At 30.7% G+C, this 19,342-nt stretch overlaps 2 protein-coding genes across 2 annotated transcripts; both read left to right on the forward strand.

Moving 5' to 3' along the window:
- Positions 1–3,234: 3,234 nt before the first annotated feature.
- On the forward strand, positions 3,235–7,861 carry LOC130808119 (small ubiquitin-related modifier 2). The gene is made up of 3 exons (XM_057673576.1): positions 3,235–3,327; positions 7,083–7,232; positions 7,661–7,861. The coding sequence occupies exons 1-3, from the start codon at positions 3,256–3,258 to the stop codon at positions 7,724–7,726; spliced, it is 288 nt and encodes a 95-aa protein (XP_057529559.1). The 5' UTR covers positions 3,235–3,255; the 3' UTR covers positions 7,727–7,861.
- Positions 7,862–13,889: 6,028 nt separating this feature from the next.
- LOC130808120 (probable pterin-4-alpha-carbinolamine dehydratase, chloroplastic) lies at positions 13,890–14,772 on the forward strand. Its single transcript, XM_057673577.1, has one exon. The coding sequence runs from the start codon at positions 13,989–13,991 to the stop codon at positions 14,643–14,645; it is 657 nt and encodes a 218-aa protein (XP_057529560.1). The 5' UTR covers positions 13,890–13,988; the 3' UTR covers positions 14,646–14,772.
- Positions 14,773–19,342: the final 4,570 nt, after the last annotated feature.

Genomic DNA, 19,342 nt, shown 5'->3' on the forward strand with positions numbered 1-19,342 from the left:
CTAGTATTTTTACATGAATATGGACGGATCGAGAGAGAAAGTAAAGGGTCTTAGCAAGGATATTAATAAATGGAAGAAACCATTATTTGGCAAGGATGATATTAGTTATTGGGAGGGGGTAGAGGAAATGTTGTTAGGGGAAACTTTTCACATAGACAAATCCAAAAGGGATGAAGTGGTGAAGTACAAAATTATTACATAAACAAATCTAGAAGGGAAGAGATGAAGTACATGTTGAATGAAGATGAATTAGAATGGGTGGTGGAAGGAGTAGATGATGAGGATATCGTTTACATTAAGGTTATTGAAGCATCAAAAACATTTGGATATTGAAGCATAACGTTGACATCAATCTTATAGGGAAGAATCTATACAAGACCCAATTTTATCATTAGACAAATAAGCAAAAGGAAGAGGGAATGACTATTTTACAACCAAATCATTACTTATAAATTAGTTGCCACCAAATCATACACTTTGTAAAAAAAATTTAATTAGTGTATTTAATGTAATATAATCTTTTTGAAATCTTACCTTTTAATACTTGAAATCATAATAAATTTAATAAAATCCTTTTGAATGTCACTCAATTACATTTTAACCTATTAATATGCTCCATTCAACAAAGTTCTATAAAGTCGTCATTTAGATTTTTTTTTTTCAATTCTTTTGTTATACCGTATGATGTAATAAAATCTTTTTAATGCCATACAATTACATTTTAACTTGTAAAAATGTTCATTTGACAAAACTCTATAAAATCAACATTTGGAAATTTTCAGTTCTTTTATTATATTGTAAGTTTAAGCTTAATTAGCTTAAAACAAATTCTTGAAAAAGACGGTATTTTTTAAAGATGTCTTTAATTAGGCTGACCTGATATTTAAAAAGTACTCTTAAATATTAAAAAAATTACAAATAAAGTGCTCTTCAAATCATGACAATTTATATTTTCATGGCTACTCTCTTTCTTCTTCCTCTATAGCTTTTCTCGTTCTTCTCCTTCAAGCCATTTATGACTATCTTTCACTTTCTCCAATTGAATTTCACCTTTAAAATCACAAACAAATTTTAAATTATGATTCTTTTATGATTGAGATTTGGTTGAGTAGAGTTAAGACTGAGAATAAATTTAAGTTTAAATGTTTTTGGCGTACGTTTACTTTAACTATAACTTCCTCTATTTGTGGTTGTATCGCAGGCATTTGAACTAGCTAAGTAGGTGTATATCTAATGTAAAGTAGGAGTTTTAGTATGCGATGTAGATATTTATGATGTATAAAGTAGAGATTTTAGTATGTGTAGCAGGTGTTTGTGATATGTGAAGTCAAAGTTTTTAGGATGTAAAATAGATGGTTTTGATATTTAAAGCAGTGAGTGTTTTATCTTTATAGTAGGAGTTTTCTATTTCTTTATTTTGCAAGATAATAAGTAGACATTTAACTACTTAGTTTTATAATATAAAGTATGAGTTTTAAGATCTAAAAACAGATATTTTAAAGGTAACAAAGTAGGTACTTTAAGATAAATAAATAGGTGTTTAAAGATACAAGGTTTCATTGTATTTTATCATATGAATCATTAAATACCACTTTTATTGATAAAACATCTACTATAAACCATTATAATACCTACTTGTACATGTAATAATAACTACCTACATACTACGAATCATTATAATAACTACTACTTTCAAAAACAACTATCATGACTCATTAAAATACCAACTTCCACTGATAATCATACATACTGTGTTTATGATATATAAAGCATGGGTTTTTTCAGTATGTGTAATAGGTGTGTGTAATATGTTAAGTAGGGGTTTTTAATATGTAAAGTAGATATTTTTGCTATACGACGTAGCTGATTATGATATGTAAAGCAGGAATTTTTGATATATGAAGTAGGAATTTTTGATATATGAAGTTGGATTTTTTAATATCATAAGTAAGCGCTTATGATATGAAAAGTAGATGTTTATAATATGTGAAGTGGGATTTTTTAATATATAAAGTTGGAGTGTTTAATAGTCAAGTAGGCCTTTATAGTATGAAAAGTAAGTGTTTATAGATTATGAAGTAGGATATTTAAAATCGGTTTTTAGGATATTGAAAAGGTGTCTAGAATATGTGTAGTAGGAGCTTTATGGTATATATTGTAGGGGTTTATAGTATGTTGTAGGGGTTATGGTATGTCAAGTAGAATTTTTTGTTATATAAAGTACGTCATTAAGCTAACTACATTATTATCTTCTTCAGCATTGATATTTTTTTATCATCAACTTCAATCATCAATTTATTATACATGTATATTTATTTTTATTGTGTTTGAATCTAATTTGAGATTAAAAATTTTTCAAATTCAAAAATTAATTCTTTCTTTCCTTTTTTGTTTTTGAATTTAGAGATATTAGAGGAGGTTGTTTTACAATAAGTGGAGAAATAGTTTTTTTAAGAGTAAGAAGTTTATTTTGTTTTTTTTTTAATGTTACAATGGGTTGGACTTGTTGAAACGTCTATCACCAGATTTGCTACTAACTTAAAAGAAATTTTGTATATAATAAAATTTTTTTTTAAAAAAGTTTCCCAAAATAAGTTTCGAAATATTTTAATTTTCAAAATAAGCGTCTTTGTGTCAGAGCCTAAGGTTAGACTTTATTTGTCATGCTTGTTACTAACAACGAACAAAAGAAAGACAATGTCATAACATTTAAAGTGAGAAAAAAAAGCGAACAACCATTGCTTTTATTTTTTTTGTCATTCAAATGTTATAACATTGTTTTCCTTTTATTTACTATTAGTAACAACAAAGAAAGAATTTTGACTTTTTTGACCAATTATTTTATTCGTTGTTAGTAACAGCAAATAAATACTCGACTTTAGCTTTGGCATGAAAACACTTATTTTGTGAATTAAATTTGCTAAAGCTTGTTTTAGGAATATTGTACAAATTTTATTTATTTTTTTCAAATTTTTAATTAAAAGTTCTATCCACAATATTGTTGAGCCTTGGAAAGATAGTCCATTAAGGCATGAAATTCTATTGGGCTTTAAAGGAGAGTCGACGGGGAATACCCAAAAGAAGTTGAAAAGTCGAAAAAGGTGTTTAAAAGAAATAATAAAGAAGAAAATCAGAAAACCCTTTAAATCAGAAAATTGTTTGTAGCTAGAGATAAAAACTTTGCGTGAGAAGAAAGCTCCATTGGAAGTATAATTTCTAGTGAGATAAAGTATAGAGAGAGAACCAGTCTCAGAGATGTCTGCAACTCAAGATGACGAGAAGAAGCCTGGTGATCAATCCCACATCAATCTCAAGGTCAAGGGTCAGGTATTTAGTTTTTTTCTCCATAATTAGGGTTTTGTTTTCGCGAATTTATCGGATTTTTTTTGCTGCTGATTTAAACTGCTATATTGTTAATTTTAGGTTTTTGATTGTTTTTTTTTGTTCGTTTGATGTTTGAATCTGGTAAATTGAAAGTACGATTGAACTAGGGTTTAATTTGTTGTTATTCGTATTTTCCTACAATTATACCGATTTTTTGTTCTATGTAACGTTGTAATTTTTTTAATTATTATATTCTTCTTTGGTATTTAAATCTGGTAAACTGAAAGTATGAGTTAAAAAATTTAGGGTCTTAATTGCTGAATTTTTTATCGGCAATTGTTTTTATTTGTATTTTCTCACATTATAGAAAGGGAATATTGTTTGAAACTACCTGAAAAATTTTTTTTCTTGGAAAACTATCTGGAACAAATTTTTTTGTCAAAAACTATGGAAAAAATTAAATTTTATTTCAAAGAATACCTACTAACCATCCATTTCTCCGTTAGTATTTCAAATTTAACAAACAAAATAAAATCAAAAGTTAGAATACATAATCACGTGTCTTTCCCAAAACCCTTTTGAATGATTGAGGAATTTAAAAGCTTCAACACTCTATTTTAATGGAGAACGAGAAGATAATGAAAGAGTGTAATTTTCGAAACTAAGGTTCATATGTATTGAATGAAGAAGCTGAATGTGTGACTTACAATCAGTCATGTGACCTGCACATGGCAGAAAAACGGAAAAAATGAACGGCTCAGTTAATAGGTATTCTTTGACCAATAAAAAAAAATTTTCTACGTAATTTTTTACAAAAGAATTTGTTTTAGGCACTTTTCACAAAAGTGAGGTTTTTCTAGCTAGTTTCAACAATTTCCCCTTATAGAAAAAAACCTAAAAAAACGTGTTGGAAAATTCCACGTGGTGACCTTGAGTTTTTGGTTTTTCTACAAATGTTTTTTTTGTTAAATTAAGCATTTATATCGCTTGAATTTTGAAATACGTGGTCAATTAGGGTTGTAGACTTAGTCAGAGACGGGAACAGCAACAAGAGGGGGTGAATTGTTGTTGTTACGAGTTTAAGCGTTTTTGTCCTGTTTTTGCGGAATTAAATAAAATAAATAAAGCTTAAACTTAGAGCGAAATAATGAAAGAGACAACACGATTTTTACGTGGAAACCTTCTAGGCCTAATTAGAAGGAAAAACCATGACCCCACGGGATTTCTAATTTCTCCGCTATGTTTAAGGCAACTCGTTACAATTACATTAAACACCTTACTTCACTCGAAGCGAATCACTAGGCCGACTTCTCTCTCAAATCGCTTCACTCAAAGCAACAAACTTAGCTTCACTAAAAGCTAAACTCCTCACTAGCTTCACTCAAAGCTATCTATTTCCCCCTTAGACTCACCCAAGTCTAATTACAATATCACTCAAAAATCCCTTACAAAAAGGACTCAAATTCTCTAAAATAAAATCAATGAGTTGCACAAGAAAATATTATAAAATTAATTGGCGTTTTTAAAACAAATTTTTCTTGTAAAATTCCAAAAATAATCGCATGAAATAACTAAGCTCATACGATGGCTACTTAGGAACAACCGAAATTGGATTGCTATTTATAGAAATAAACTTCCTAATAAAATGGAATATTCCAACCATTATTCCCTTATCCCAAATAATAAGGAGAAAAAATGTGGATCTTAAAATCCAAGTCAACCTACGGTTATTCTCTGAAAAGAGGCATTAGACTTGACCAATTCAAGTGTACGGTTATTCTAACAATAACCGCTGTTCTCATTTACTAATAATAGCTTCTGTTCCCTTAAGCAGCAGTTCCCTTGTACTAAATTTAGCTGCAGTTCCTTTTTCAAATTATAACTGCTGGAACTTTAAGCTAAAAATAGATACGGTTGAGCTTACTAATAATAAGGACGGTTGCTAATTACTAATAATAGGGATAGTTACCTATTTACTAATTTTAGGAAATGGTTATTCTAAACTTCCACAGAAAAACGGCTGCTGTTCCTAAATTTAGTAAATTCAATTTATTTACTAAATATAAATCCTAAAATAAAGGTAATTAAAAACGTTAGATATTTTAGAAAAAGCTTTGCCAATTAACTTTAATAAATTATTATCACAACAAATTAACTTTATTTAATACATCAACTAAAAATAAGAATATAATTAAAAACAGAAATTTAGTAGACGTATTTTCAGTTGACTTCGACCAAGGAATAGTGTGCTGTCTCCAATCTCCAGTTTTGTTAGAACATCAAACTTGGGAACAGTAGACCTCTTGTCTCCATTTTACATCCCAAGCGATATACTCTCCTAACATCTTTTGGATCCTTTTGATATGTATATTTCCATAGACCAAGTCATAGGTACTATCAACGATCATAAACAAGATCGGATATCGACCTGCACATAATCTCTAAAAATACATCATCAAAACTCAAGAGGTCCAACAAGTGTGATCACTATTTTTTTTTTTTTGAAAAAATAAATTATGTTAGGGTAAAATAGCTAAGGTTAACAAAACAAACTGAAAAAACTTCTCTTTTTGAAAGGTGTGGATTAAAAAAAAAGTTTGTGCACTATGTGAAAAAGCCGAAAATTCAGGGTTATCACAATGAATTTCCCAAACATTTTTCATTCTTAGTAAGATAACATCTTAATTTTAATTCTGTATTTACTAGAATGGTGTAATCATGTATGAATTTTATTTTTTGGTTAAGATGGAAAAAGAATGTTTGAAGCTTACAGGTTGTGAATTGGTAACTCGAGTTGTTGAGTTTGTTTGTATTCTTTTATGTGAAGTGGGATGTTTAGTTTTGTTGAGACTTACAGGATGTGATTGGTAATTTGACTGTGAAATTTTGTTTGTCAAGGCTGCATTGTAATTGAATTGAATTTGTTTAGTAATGCTAATATGAAGTTCTTTGGGCTGTTTTGTTAGCATGGCTATGTTTATTTGGAGTCAAGGCCTTTCATTTTGTGTTCTTGTTATAATATGAAGAGCGCAGATGAGGAGTATGGTGTCATATTTTTTGTCCGTGTTTAACCTTTTTTGAAAATAGCTAAGTTGTTCAAAGAGAAATGTTGATTGCCAAGGAAGGATATGGTATCATGTTTTATGTCCATTTTCATGTGTAAGCAGTTTTTTAAAAATGTTCAATAACAAAGTTGAGTTCTTAGAGAATACGATTGAGGATTTTGGTGTAGTACCTATGTTCATGTTTATGTGTTGAAGGTTGTGTATATGAAGGAAGATCCATCTTTAAAGTGATTTGACTTGGAAGATGGATAAAAATAAAGTGTATTTTTCGTTTAAATGCTTGCTATAAAGTTGTGATAGTAAGGTTTAGGGTAGGAACAGAGCTGAGGATTGAGGACTATAGTGTGCTAATTATGCGTAAAATTTGGCCTTATTATCTTGTAAAATCTTGTAAAAAACACAAGAATTATCGTAGTATGAAGTTGTTAGTTGGCCGTTAAAAGTTTTATAGATTCTTTGTTTGAAACTTCTGTAGGGATGGGTGTTGTATCATTTGAATAGAGATGTATTTGAAAGCTGTTCTTTTTCAGTTGCTCTTTTTCACTTTTGCTGCACCGACGATTTATCTGTTTGAGCTCACTTTTAGTAACATAGCATAATACAATTTGCATTTTTATGTTTTTATCTTCATTTCACTATACCAATCAAGAAACGCTTCATTTTTTCATCCTATTTGTGTTGAGTATGTTGTAGGATGGCAATGAGGTGTTCTTCCGTATTAAGAGGTCTACTCAATTGAAGAAACTTATGAATGCTTATTGTGACCGACAATCCGTGGAATTCAACTCTATTGCTTTCTTATTTGATGGGCGTAGACTTCGAGCCGAGCAGACCCCTGATGAGGTGTATCTCTTTTCTCTCTTCTTCTATGATCCCTAACGGCCCGTTTGGTTAGTGGTATTAAATGGTGGTAATGAGAATGATTTATACGGTAAAATTTCATCAAAAGTTATCTCATTACTAGGGTGACGAAACTTTAATCATAAAACAGTTTTTCGTGTATAAATTTCCATTACCACCTAATACTCCTCTTCTAATGGTAATGCATTGTTGAATTTTATGAGAAAATGAGATGATTGAAGTTGGATAAGTATGACAATTAAGGTAGCCAAGAGATTTACCCTAGTTTTCATTCCCATTACTATCGTTTATTATCACTTACCAAATAGGCCGTAAGAACATTCATTTATTGCTTGGTGAATAATACATAATAAACATTTTTTTCTCTGCTTCCACATCTCGCATCTTGTGATTGATTTGTTTTGCAACAGTTGGAAATGGAGGACGGAGATGAAATAGATGCTATGCTTCATCAGACTGGAGGTAGTATGATCTAGATCTTGATGTTCCTCAATACGAAGGAATTTTAGGTTGTTTTCAGATTAAAGACCATGTTTAAAACTACTCTATTGTAACTTGATTTGCCTAATCATAACTTTCTGCTCATCTAAGCTCGGTTTGTTGAAGCAAAATCTTGATACTTGATGTCAGTTACCAGTCTGCGTCAGGGTATGGGTTGGGATCCGGACTCTGATTTTAGGGTAGGGTCCAAACCCGGACCTTGATATTAAGTGTCAAAAAATTTAGACCCTGACTCAGACCCTAAGGGTTTGGACCGGGACCCTTAGGGTCTACAACCATACCCAAAAAAGTTTGTTTTCTTAACGAGATTAAAGGTCTAAAAATTAGACCTTAATTTGAACTCTTATTAGACTCTTAAGGTCTAGGTTCCTAAAATACATAGAGAATTACTTAAAAACCTTCTAAATTAATAATGATTTCAAAATCAAATTTAAAAACAAATTTGAGTAACATATTTTTACTTCAATGGCAGAAATTACTCTTAACACTGCAAAGAACATTAAAGCACTTAAATTCAAGTTATGAAAACACTAAAATTCAAAATACACAATTAATCTTTGTCCAAATACAAATTTAACTCCCATATCATCCATTTTTTAAATGCTGTACTCCTTCCTCTAATCATGTAGGTCGTCGTCAAGATCCTGCAAACATATATAAGAAAGCGAATGTAAATAAAAAACTTAAATTAAATATATATATATATATATATATATATATATATATATATATATATATATTATAAAGTTTATGTTAAAAATAAAATACCAAATTTATAATATCAACTACTTCACCATCGCCTTCAACATCAAAATCTTCATTTATAGTTGAACAACCGTAAATGTTTTCTGATGTACCTTTAAATGAAAACCACCAAAAAAAAATATCAATGCTCTAAAATGATTCAATAACATGAAATAAAATAAATGTTATACAACTACACTAGCAATTATTGAGAAAAAAAATGAGGAAAAAAAAAGTAAAAAGTGTATTACCTTTAAGGTCTTCGGTCATCCAATTTTGCAAACACATAAGTGCTTCCACAGTATGGGAATGGAGTCTACATCTGTGTGGACTAACTACTCTTCCTCCCGTACTAAAAACACTTTCCGAAGCTACAGTCGAGATGGGTATAGAAATAATGTCCTTGGCAATCTTTCACCAAATTGGATACTTATTATTCTTACTCCACCATTTAAGAAAATTAAACTCTTCATCTTCCAGTAGTGGTTCCCCGGCTAAATAATGATCCACTTTAAAGATTGGGTCCACTTTCTTTGTGCTAGTCTTAGCAATTTTATTTTGCGCCCATAAATCCCATCCACTATTAGAAGATTGCACAGGTACCCTATCTTGGAAATTTTCTAAATATATGTTTTCATATTTTTAGAGTTAATAATCAATGCTCAATGTTTATTCAACTACTTTGAATTGAATTAGATGAAAATTGATAGAACTTTATAATTTTAATTTCCAGTCAAACAAGTAAAAGTAACAAAGTAATAATGATTACTAATTGATTTGCATTTTAACTATTTTGCTATAAGTAAAGAAAATCTTGTCATCATTTAAAAAATGACTAACAGCTTAATTTAATCAATCGATAGTAATTAGTAACACGTAGCTGAATTCTGTTTTAAAAAAAATCCGAACCCGATCTGTACCCGACAAAACCGAATCAATTAGTAACCGATGACAACCCGACACCGATTGACACTCGACACGAACTTCAACCGACACCGAATCGATGCTAACCCGATAGCTTAATAGCCGATCTCCAACCGAACCGTGACTAACCAACTCGACCCGAGTGTGTCCTGTTGTAACACACAGCTGAAAAATAATCGATTTGAAATACAATCGAACTGAATGACATCCATCCGAAACTGACCCGATCACCCGAACGAACACCTCTACTTATTCTCTTGATACTCATTAACTAGCATATCAAAAAGCTTTCTAATTCTTTCAATTTGCACCTTAGCTTCACCATCATAAAACAAGTCAAAATAAAACTTAATACAATCCATTTTGTTTCTTGGATCTAAAATAGATGCAACAGCTAACAATCCATTAATGTCTTCCCAATACTTGTCAAATTTTTCTTGCATTTTTTGAGCCATACACTTAATAACTTCCACTTCAAATTCTAACCATTGTCTCAAAACAACTTTAATTTCAAATACGTCGAAAAAAAAAAATTAATGGTAGTGTATTTTCTTCCGGAAAATGCAAGAGTTGTATCATTAAAAATTCCCAAATTCTCACACACAAGAGCAGCTAAAGTCCAATCTTCTTCACTAGGAACCTCAAATTTCATTCTCTTATTCAAACGTTTTAACCTCAAGAACACATCTTTAAAAGACAAAACTGCTTGAAGCATTAAAAATGTAGAGGTCCACGTAGTCTTACAATCAAGAATAAACCTCTTACTAGTACTTAAATTCAAAAAGCGACATGCCTCCTCAAAATTTTCAATTCTTGAAGTATACAAATACAAATGGAACATCTAATAGGAAAAATACTTCATCTGTATGGCAACTATTTGACAAGATCATGGTGGATGACAATTTGAAAAAGGCAAAATGCAAGCATTGTCAAGTCGAACTTACATCAGGTGGTAATAGGGGCACTTCACACCTTCACTAGCATGCTGCGAAAGCATATCTCGGGAGACACTTACGACTTACTCCTACTAGCCAAACACAATTGAAGATTAAAACAAATGATGATGGATCAAATTTGTCGGAGTTAGGTTGTATGAAGAAAGATGTATTCAATCAAGATGTATCGAGAAATGACTTAGCTCATATGGTCATTATGCATGAGTATCCGTTGTCAATAGTGGACGACATTGGATTTAAAAGATTTGTTTTTGGTCTCAATTCTTCTTTCAAGATGATATCTCGAGCAACATTGAAGCGTGATATCATGAAAATGTATGATGAAGATAAAAAAAAGCACTCAAGGCATTATTGGAGCATAATGAGAGTAAGGTGGTAATTACTACCGATATGTGGACAGCCTCCAATCAAAAGAAAGGCTATATGGTTGTTACTTCTCATTTTATCGACCAATAATGGATCCTTAGAAATTGTACTTTGAGGTAATAAGTCTAAAATGTTGATAATTTATTTACTATAATTTGAAATGTTGTATGTTATTTTATGAAATTTTGAAATATTGTTTGCTTATATATTATATATAGGTTTTGTTATGCTCCATGTCCACATTCAAAAGAAGTTTTAGCTAAAGTTTTAATGGATATTTGTCTCAATTTTTTTTAGAGAATAAAATTTCTTCTGTGGTTGTTGATAATTGTAGTACTAATGATGCTATGATGGAAATCTTATGGATAAGTTTGAGAAAAGTTCACTTCTATTGGGCGGAAAGTTTATGCATAATAGATGTAGTGCTCATATTTTAAACCATACTGTGCAAGATGGGTTAGATGTGATTAGTTCTGCGATTGAGAAAGTTCGAGACTCTGTTTCATTTTGGATGTTAACACCAAAAAGAATTGAAAAATTTGAGGAGGCATGTCGCTAGTAAGAGGCTTATTCTTGATTGTAAGACTAGGTGGACCTCTACATTTTTAATGCTTCAAGCAGTTTTGCCTTTTAAGGATGTGTTCTTGAGGTTAAAACGTTTGAATAAGAGAATGAAATTTGAGGTTCCTAATGAAGAAGATTGGACTTTAGCTGTTCTTGTGTGTGAGAATTTGGGGATTTTTTATGATACAACTCTTGTATTTTCCGGAAGGAAATACACTACCATTAATTTGTTTTTTCAACGTATTTGTGAAATTAAAGTTGTTTTGAAGCAATGGTTAGAATTTGATGTGGAAGTTATTAAGTGTATGACTCAAAAAATGCAAGAAAAATTTGACAAGTATTGGGAAGACATTAATGGATTGTTAGCTGTTGTATCTATTTTAGATCCAAGAAACAAAATGGATTGTATTAAGTTTTATTTTGACTTGTTTTATGATGGTGAAGCTGAGGTGCAAATTGAAAGAATTAGAAAGCTTCTTGATATGCTAGTTAATGAGTATCAAGAGAATAAGAATGAGGATTATGAATTACTTAGTCAAATTTCCAAGATAGGGTACCTGTGCAATCTTCTAATAGTGGATGGAATTTATGGGCGCAAAATAAAATTGCTAAGACTAGCACAAAGAAAGTGGATCCAATCTTTGAAGGGGATCATTATTTAGCCAGTGAACCACTACCGGAAGATGAAGAGTTTAATGTTCTTAAATGGTGGAGTAAGAATGATAAGTATCCAATTTGGAGAAAGATTGCCAAGGACATTATTGCTATACCCATCTCGACTGTGGCTTTGGAAAGTGCTTTTAGTACGGGAGGAAGAGTAGTTAGTCCACACAGATGTAGACTCCATTCCCATACTGTAGAAGCACTTATCTGTTTGCAAAATTGGATGACCGAAGACCTTAAAAGTAATACACTTTTTACTTTTTTTTTTCCTCATTTTTTTTCTCTATAATTGCTAGTGTAGTTGTATAGCATTTATTTTATTTCATGTTATTGAATCATTTTAGAGCCTTGATAATTTTTTTTTTGTGGTTTTCATTTAAAGGTACATCAGAAAACGTTTACGGTTGTTCAACTATAAATGAAGATTTTGATGTTGAAGTAGTTGATATTATAAATTTGGTATTTTACTTTTAACATAAACTTTATATATATATATATATATATATATATATATATATATATATATATATATATATATATATATATATATATATATATATATATATATATATATATAATTTTAATTTAAGTTTTTCATTTACATTCACATTCGCTTTCTTATAAATGTTTGTAGGATCTTGATGATGACCCACATGATTAGAGGAAGGAGTGCAACATTTAGAAAATGGATGATATGGGAGTTAAATTTGTATTTGGACAAAGATTAATTGTATATTTTGGATTTTAGTGTTTTCTTAACTTGAATTTAAGTGTTTAATGTTGTTTGTAGTGTTAGAGTAATTTCTGCCATTAAAGTAAAAATATGTTATTCAAATTTGTTTTTAAGTTTGGTTTTGAAATCATTATTGATTTAGAAGGTTTTAAATAATTCTTTATGCATTTTAGGAACCTAGACCCTAAAAATCTAATAAGGGTTTAAATTAGGGTCTATTTTTTAGACCCTTTAATCTCACTCAAGAAAATAAACTTTTTAAGGTATGGTTCTAAACTCTAAGGGTTCCGGTCCTGACTCTTAGGGTCTGGGTTTGGGTTTTAATTTTTACACCCTTAATATCAAAATCCGGGTTTGGACCCTATCCTAAAATTAGGGTTCGAATCTAAATAGGGTCCGGACCCGACCCATACCCTTAAAGGTCCATTCCTATTTTCTAGAATGCAATCAAGGCCACAAAATGGTACGTGCCGACAATGGACATGATATGTGGGCCTTATATAATCAATAATTTGGTCATCAAAATTTGTGGTGAAATCAAACCTTTTCTTTTCCTTTTCCTTTGTACCTCTATCTCTCGATTCTTATTGGTTTTAAAAAATTGTTAAATTAAATTTGACCAATAAAAAGTATGAGTGTTACTTATCTTTTGCACTTATTTTGCTATACTTTCTATATAAAATGTTTTATTCATGTTATATTTTCAAAATTGTTTTTTTTTTATTTATTTATTTATCATCTCATCAATATTATTCCATTTTAATATCAATATGAATTGTAAATTGTTGGGTTGTAGCTATAGTTTTTAAAATTATGATTTTATGATCTAAAAACAAACGAGCGGTTCTAACGTTGATTAAATCTTATGATTCTTATTGGAAGAAAAATATGAGAGGTAGGATCATATATGATTCTATGATCCAACAATTTGACCTAACATGTTTAGTTTCAATTTTAATTCATTTTTTCATTTATCATCCTAAGTTTTTTTCTTTTTCTTTTATTTTTCAATTCAAAACATAAAAGAAAATTAACGATTTTCAACGATTTTAGACAGAAAAAGTTAAAAAAGATTACAATTGTAAAACGCTTAATAATACGAAGATACCACTAATAATAAAAAAAAATTTAAAAATACTATTAATAAAGTACCAAAAACACAAGAATATCATTAATAATTTCCCTAAATTTTTCATAGTTCATAGCCATCAAAACTTAAAAGAGCATACTAATCTTTTCTATCCATTCACCAACCCCACATCTTTCTTACACTCTCATTCTCCAACAATGGCTACTTTATCCACACTCTGTACCCTGATCTACTCCTCTTCATCTTCCTCCTTCAAACCATCTTCTTCTCCTCTCCTTCCCACCTACCTTCCCTTCCTCCCCACCCGAAATCGACTTCTACCGCGAATCACAGCCGTCGGCCCCGACGTTCTAGGCGACTTCGGGGCACGGGACCCATTCCCCGCCGAACTCGAATCCAATTTCGGCGAAAAAGTCGTCGGAAATATGAGCACTGAACACAAAATCCTCATCCCTCATGCTCAAGCTTTAGCTCTTTCTCAACAAAATTGTGTACCCATTTCAGCTAATGATTCTCCATTATCTAAACATGATGCTAAACAGCTTCTATTTAAGGTTGTAGGATGGAGATTAGTTGAAGAAGAAGATACTAAAAATGGAAATGTTGTGATGAAATTACAGTGTTTTTGGAAATTAAAAGATGTTGATAATGGAAAAGAATTAATTAAGAGGATTAATGATGTTGCTGAAAAAGCTGGGCATTCTCCTGTTTTGAATCAAGATGGTAATCATGTTACTGCTGTCTTATGGACTGAGATTATTGGTGGGTTAAGTCTTAATGATTTTATTGTTGCTGCTAAGATTGATAAAATTAAAATCTCTGATCTTCTTCCAAGAAAAAGAGTTTGGGCTTAGTCTCATATTTCTTTTTTAATTAATTTATTTTTTTTGGGTTTTTTTGAAGTGTAACAAATTGTCTTAGTGATAGTTGATTGGTCGGGAAATTATGAATTGGTCTAATAGTTAAAGAATTTCTTTTTTCTAATTTCACTCTTATTCGACTTGCCATGAAAAGAACATATCTATATATTTTTTTACTTGCATCCAAATAGTTTTTTACGCAATCTAATGTGTTTGTTGAGCTGCTTATATCTGCATTATACTCAACTAAAAACTATAAAAATTCAATATTATGAAAACATCCGATGAGACAAATAAAATAAGATTCTATATGATTATGGTTTTTTTTTCGTTTAATAGCCACAATATGTAAAATATTATCAAATGATAAATAGTGTAAAATAGAATTTTGGTGAAACTAAAAAAAGCACGAAGTATATTATTGGTTGGTGCATTGGTCTAATACTCTATTCAGTTAATTTCATTGTTCAATTTTGGCAAGTATAATGTTAAATTTAACTTTATTCTCAATATTTTTGGAATGTTTTGGGAATTTATGTTTTTTTTGTTTGTTTTCTTATTTTTTTTGTTATCCTCAAAATGGGTTGTTATGTTTTTTTTTTTTAGCTTTTTAGTAGGTATACTCTTTTTTTTATTCTTTTGAGTTTGCAGCATATATTTAAATTTAATTATATATATAAATTTAAAGGGACAAAAAGAGTATTAAATCGAGAGACTTGTGATAAAATGAAATAGGTTCAACCGAATTGTTTATTGGAAAATATATTTGGTTTTATCTTTAGGTGGTCAATATTTTAAATGTTTGATTCTTTATTCATCCTTCAAAGGTTTCATTTTTGTATGACTATTTCTTCTTAAACTCTGGCTTTTTATTTATTCTTTAAAGATCTGACATTTGCGTGACTCTTTTATTTTTAAGGTTTAAAAAACATAAAACTATTATTATTAGTTTTTTTTGATGTGAAATGAAAGTGTTTAGGGTTGTATGTGGTGAAGAACAATATGATAAAACCAATGAAAAACAGAGCAAAAATTGATGGAGGCAAAACACAACACACACAAGTTTGATGAGGTATCTTAGATACCCCTCAACAAATGTAACTCTCTCATTTGAGAACAAGCTCTCAAGATAAAGATTCTACCGTTAATAAAGATCACCCCCAATACTAATACAATGAAGAAGAAAATTCTATTGGCATCTGGCATTAACCCTAGCCTCCTTTCTATGTATTAGCCTTTTTAAACACCTTTCTATGTTGATTTGGGTTTTATATGTGGCCCTAAATAAGATACATAACCCTAGGATTTAGTACAAAGCCTACCCCCAAGAAATAGACAAAATAAAAAAATCAAAATTATCCTTCACCAGGATGCTCGGACGTGCTCGAACGAGCACCTAGTGCTACTATTCACCGACTTCTTCTTTCCTTTTTCTCGTTCGAGGCAACCTTCTCCATGTCTTACCTCGTTCAAGGCATGACCCAATACTCATGTTAAGCTTCTGCTTGCTACCTTGTTTAAACCCTCCCTTACCTTGCCCAATGCACCCCACTTGCTCCACATTGATCACCACATGAAGTGATTCAAACATCAATTTATCAGGCCTCATTGCATACACATCACTCTCCTCCAATGTGCACGCTAAAGAGTAGACTATGAGATAATCAAAATCATCTTTCACATAGGTAGCTCTGACACTACCATGATGGTTTCAGGGTTCGGCTTTCGAGTGGAGGGGAAAGAGGTGGAGGTAGTCAAAACACACACCAAATCTAATTCACTTTTTTGGGTCCAATTTACGAGCCGATTTATAATTAATGATTTATTGATTTATATGCTTCAATCCCTGCATCATTCCTTTATGACTCAATTAGATTTTCTTGCTGAATTGTTTTATAAGCTTATACTAAAGCAATTGGCTATCCTTTTCTCTTGTTTTTTGTATTATATTTGATATTTGATTTGTGAATATTTAGCTTCTATCTAACACTATTGATTTGCAACTAATCACATATTCACATTTCAACCATTGATGCGTCTTGCAAAGTTGTAAATAAACGAATCCCTGGTTTGGTGATGTCATTCCAACAAATTACTTTTGTAAGCCTATTTAATGTAACATCTCTTCGAATTATTATATTAATATATATATATATAAAAGAATTAGTTGCGAATTAAAGGCTTAAAGTTTAGACTATTAGCAAATTACAATTTTAATTTTTTTGAATTGCAATCACCAAAGTATTAATATCTGACTAAAATGTTCAGGCCAAATCACAAATATCAACGTCTACAACTCTACATATTTATGTAGCAACCATAACAAAACAAAACATAAATAACATAATCACAATTACAAAGAAAGATTTTTTCAATAATTAAAAATTAGTGAATAATTTGCGTGCAATAAAAAATATTATACAAATGATTTATAGTAAGGACTTGGACCGAATAAGTTCCACCCAATTCTACGCAGCCTAATTTCAGCTTCACCGTTGCCATGGCTGCCGCCATACCTTTTATTTTTTTCATTCTTCATTATTTCTATTTCCATCATTTTCTTGTTTTCCAAATCCATGCTTGCCCATGTTGTTGGAACTTTATAGTATTCACCATATCACATAAATAAGCACAGGCGAAAATAATCACCAAAATAATTCGCTAAGCTTCGACAATAATAGTTAATTTCAAAAAAAAATGCTTGTGTTGAAATTTGATACATGTTTACTCTTTTGGCTATAACTTTTAATAGAAAAATTACATAATTACAATGTTTGCGGCATTAGAACCTAGACTTCAAGATCTTTTCAATGATATATTATATGCCCAATTCCGATAACCTAGCAAGAAGTGACGATCGTTTAAAATTTGTTTGTGCGGAAAATTGATACATGTTTAATCTTTTGGGCATAACTTTTTATAAAAAAATCTTATTAATGCATGGTTTACTTCACTAGAAACTAGACTTCAAGAGCTTTCCAACGAGATATTATATGTTCAATTCCAACAATCGAGCGAGAAATGACGACCATTTAAAGTTTGCAGAGATTTTTAACTCCAATCGCGCGAGCGGACTGCGGTATGGTCGCGTAAAACGCACGACCAAACCGCGGTATGGTTGTGTAAAATGCAGGACCAGACCACGGTGGAGTCTCGCGTTTTACGCGATCATACTGTAGTTCGGTCGCACGTTTACGAGACCATACCGCGGTCCGGTTGAGCGTGACTGGATGTTAGAAATTACTACAAACTTTGAATAGTCGTCATTTCTCGCTTGATTGTCGTAATCGGGCATATAATATGTTTTTGGAAAGCTCTTGAAGTCTAGTTTCTAATGCCTAAAATCATGCATTAATAGGATTTTTGTATAAAAAGTTATTCCTAAAAGATTGAAAATTTCAGCACAAGCAAACTTTAAACGATCATCATTTCTCGCTCGGTTTTCGGAATTGGGTTTATAATATCATTGGAAAGCTCTTAAATTCTAGGTTCTAATGCCGCAAACATTGTAGTAATGTGATGTTCCTATCAAAAGTTTTAGCTAAAAGAGTGATCATGTATCAAATTTCAACACAAAACGCACGATTATGTTTATTTTCCTATTTTAAAAAATTGTTTTCTTTTTTAAAATTAATAATTTTTATTTTAATTTAATTATTAGTAATAAATTTAGTTTAGTAATATTAATGGTTGATTTTATAATTAAAAAAAATTTAAGGGTATTTTAGTTATTTCATTAAAAAAAGGAGTGGTGATACAATAAAAGGCTGGCGAACTTTAAGGATTGGAATTCAGAATACTTATCTCTTTATCCGTATAGATCAATCAACTCGATTATTATTTTACTATATCATCATACTTTACTAAATTCAGGTTCAAAATTTTTGAGGTGGGCACTTGGACTATGGCTGGCCTAGGTAGGTCTGTGCTAGAGTATATAACATATCATGTGACCTCAATTATTAACTTGATTAAACTTTTTGTTGAATTGGTTCCTTGATCACTTGGTATTAGAAGCCAACGTGATAAGAGGTCATGAGTTCGAATCTCAACCACCCATCATTTAAAGTGGAATATTTAGCTCCAAGTATGAGGACTTGTATTGCATCCATATTAGAGTATTAGAGTATATAATTGTTAGAAAAAAAAACTATTTAAATGGGATACACACAAAAATATGGTACACAAACACAAAGATTTATATTTTTAAGTGAAAGAACCCTTTCACCCTTATATTATTATCAAGGACAAAATAATACAAGACTTCGTTTGAGAACTATCAAACACTCCAACAATTAATGAGAACACACATTAATCTCACATAAGCTCTCTATCAAATTTGGGCATGCACAAATGAGCAACCTTACACCCTTGTTTGAAAAAACCCTAAACTCATAAATTTAGGAAACAAAATATTACTAGGACACTTTAGGAAAGTACATAATTAAGAAAAACATAATTCCAAATCATATTTGATCTCCAATTTCTTAATTATTATCAAATAATAATAGGAAATCTATCAAATAAAATAATATTGGGTTTACTTCTTAGCAAATAATATGGCTATAAACTCAAATTAATGAGTCACCGAAAGCTCCATCTTGATAAACTTGTCCCAACGATGTCTTCCATTGAACGCAAATCTCTCTACCATGCTCATAAACGTAAAGATTTCTCTCGTTCCTTTGATC

Source organism: Amaranthus tricolor, chromosome 3 (assembly GCF_026212465.1).
Source record: "Amaranthus tricolor cultivar Red isolate AtriRed21 chromosome 3, ASM2621246v1, whole genome shotgun sequence".
Classification (NCBI taxonomy): Eukaryota; Viridiplantae; Streptophyta; class Magnoliopsida; order Caryophyllales; family Amaranthaceae; genus Amaranthus; species Amaranthus tricolor.

Excerpts from the sequence above, each read along its gene's own strand:
- LOC130808120 (XM_057673577.1), top strand. The coding sequence starts at position 13,989 with ATGGCTACTTTATCCACACTCTGTACCCTGATCTACTCCTCTTCATCT.
- LOC130808119 (XM_057673576.1), top strand. The coding sequence starts at position 3,256 with ATGTCTGCAACTCAAGATGACGAGAAGAAGCCTGGTGATCAATCCCAC. Across the intron at positions 3,328-7,082 it reads ATCTCAAGGTCAAGGGTCAG|GATGGCAATGAGGTGTTCTT; the intron begins GTATTTAGTTTT and ends AGTATGTTGTAG. Across the intron at positions 7,233-7,660 it reads CCGAGCAGACCCCTGATGAG|TTGGAAATGGAGGACGGAGA; the intron begins GTGTATCTCTTT and ends GTTTTGCAACAG.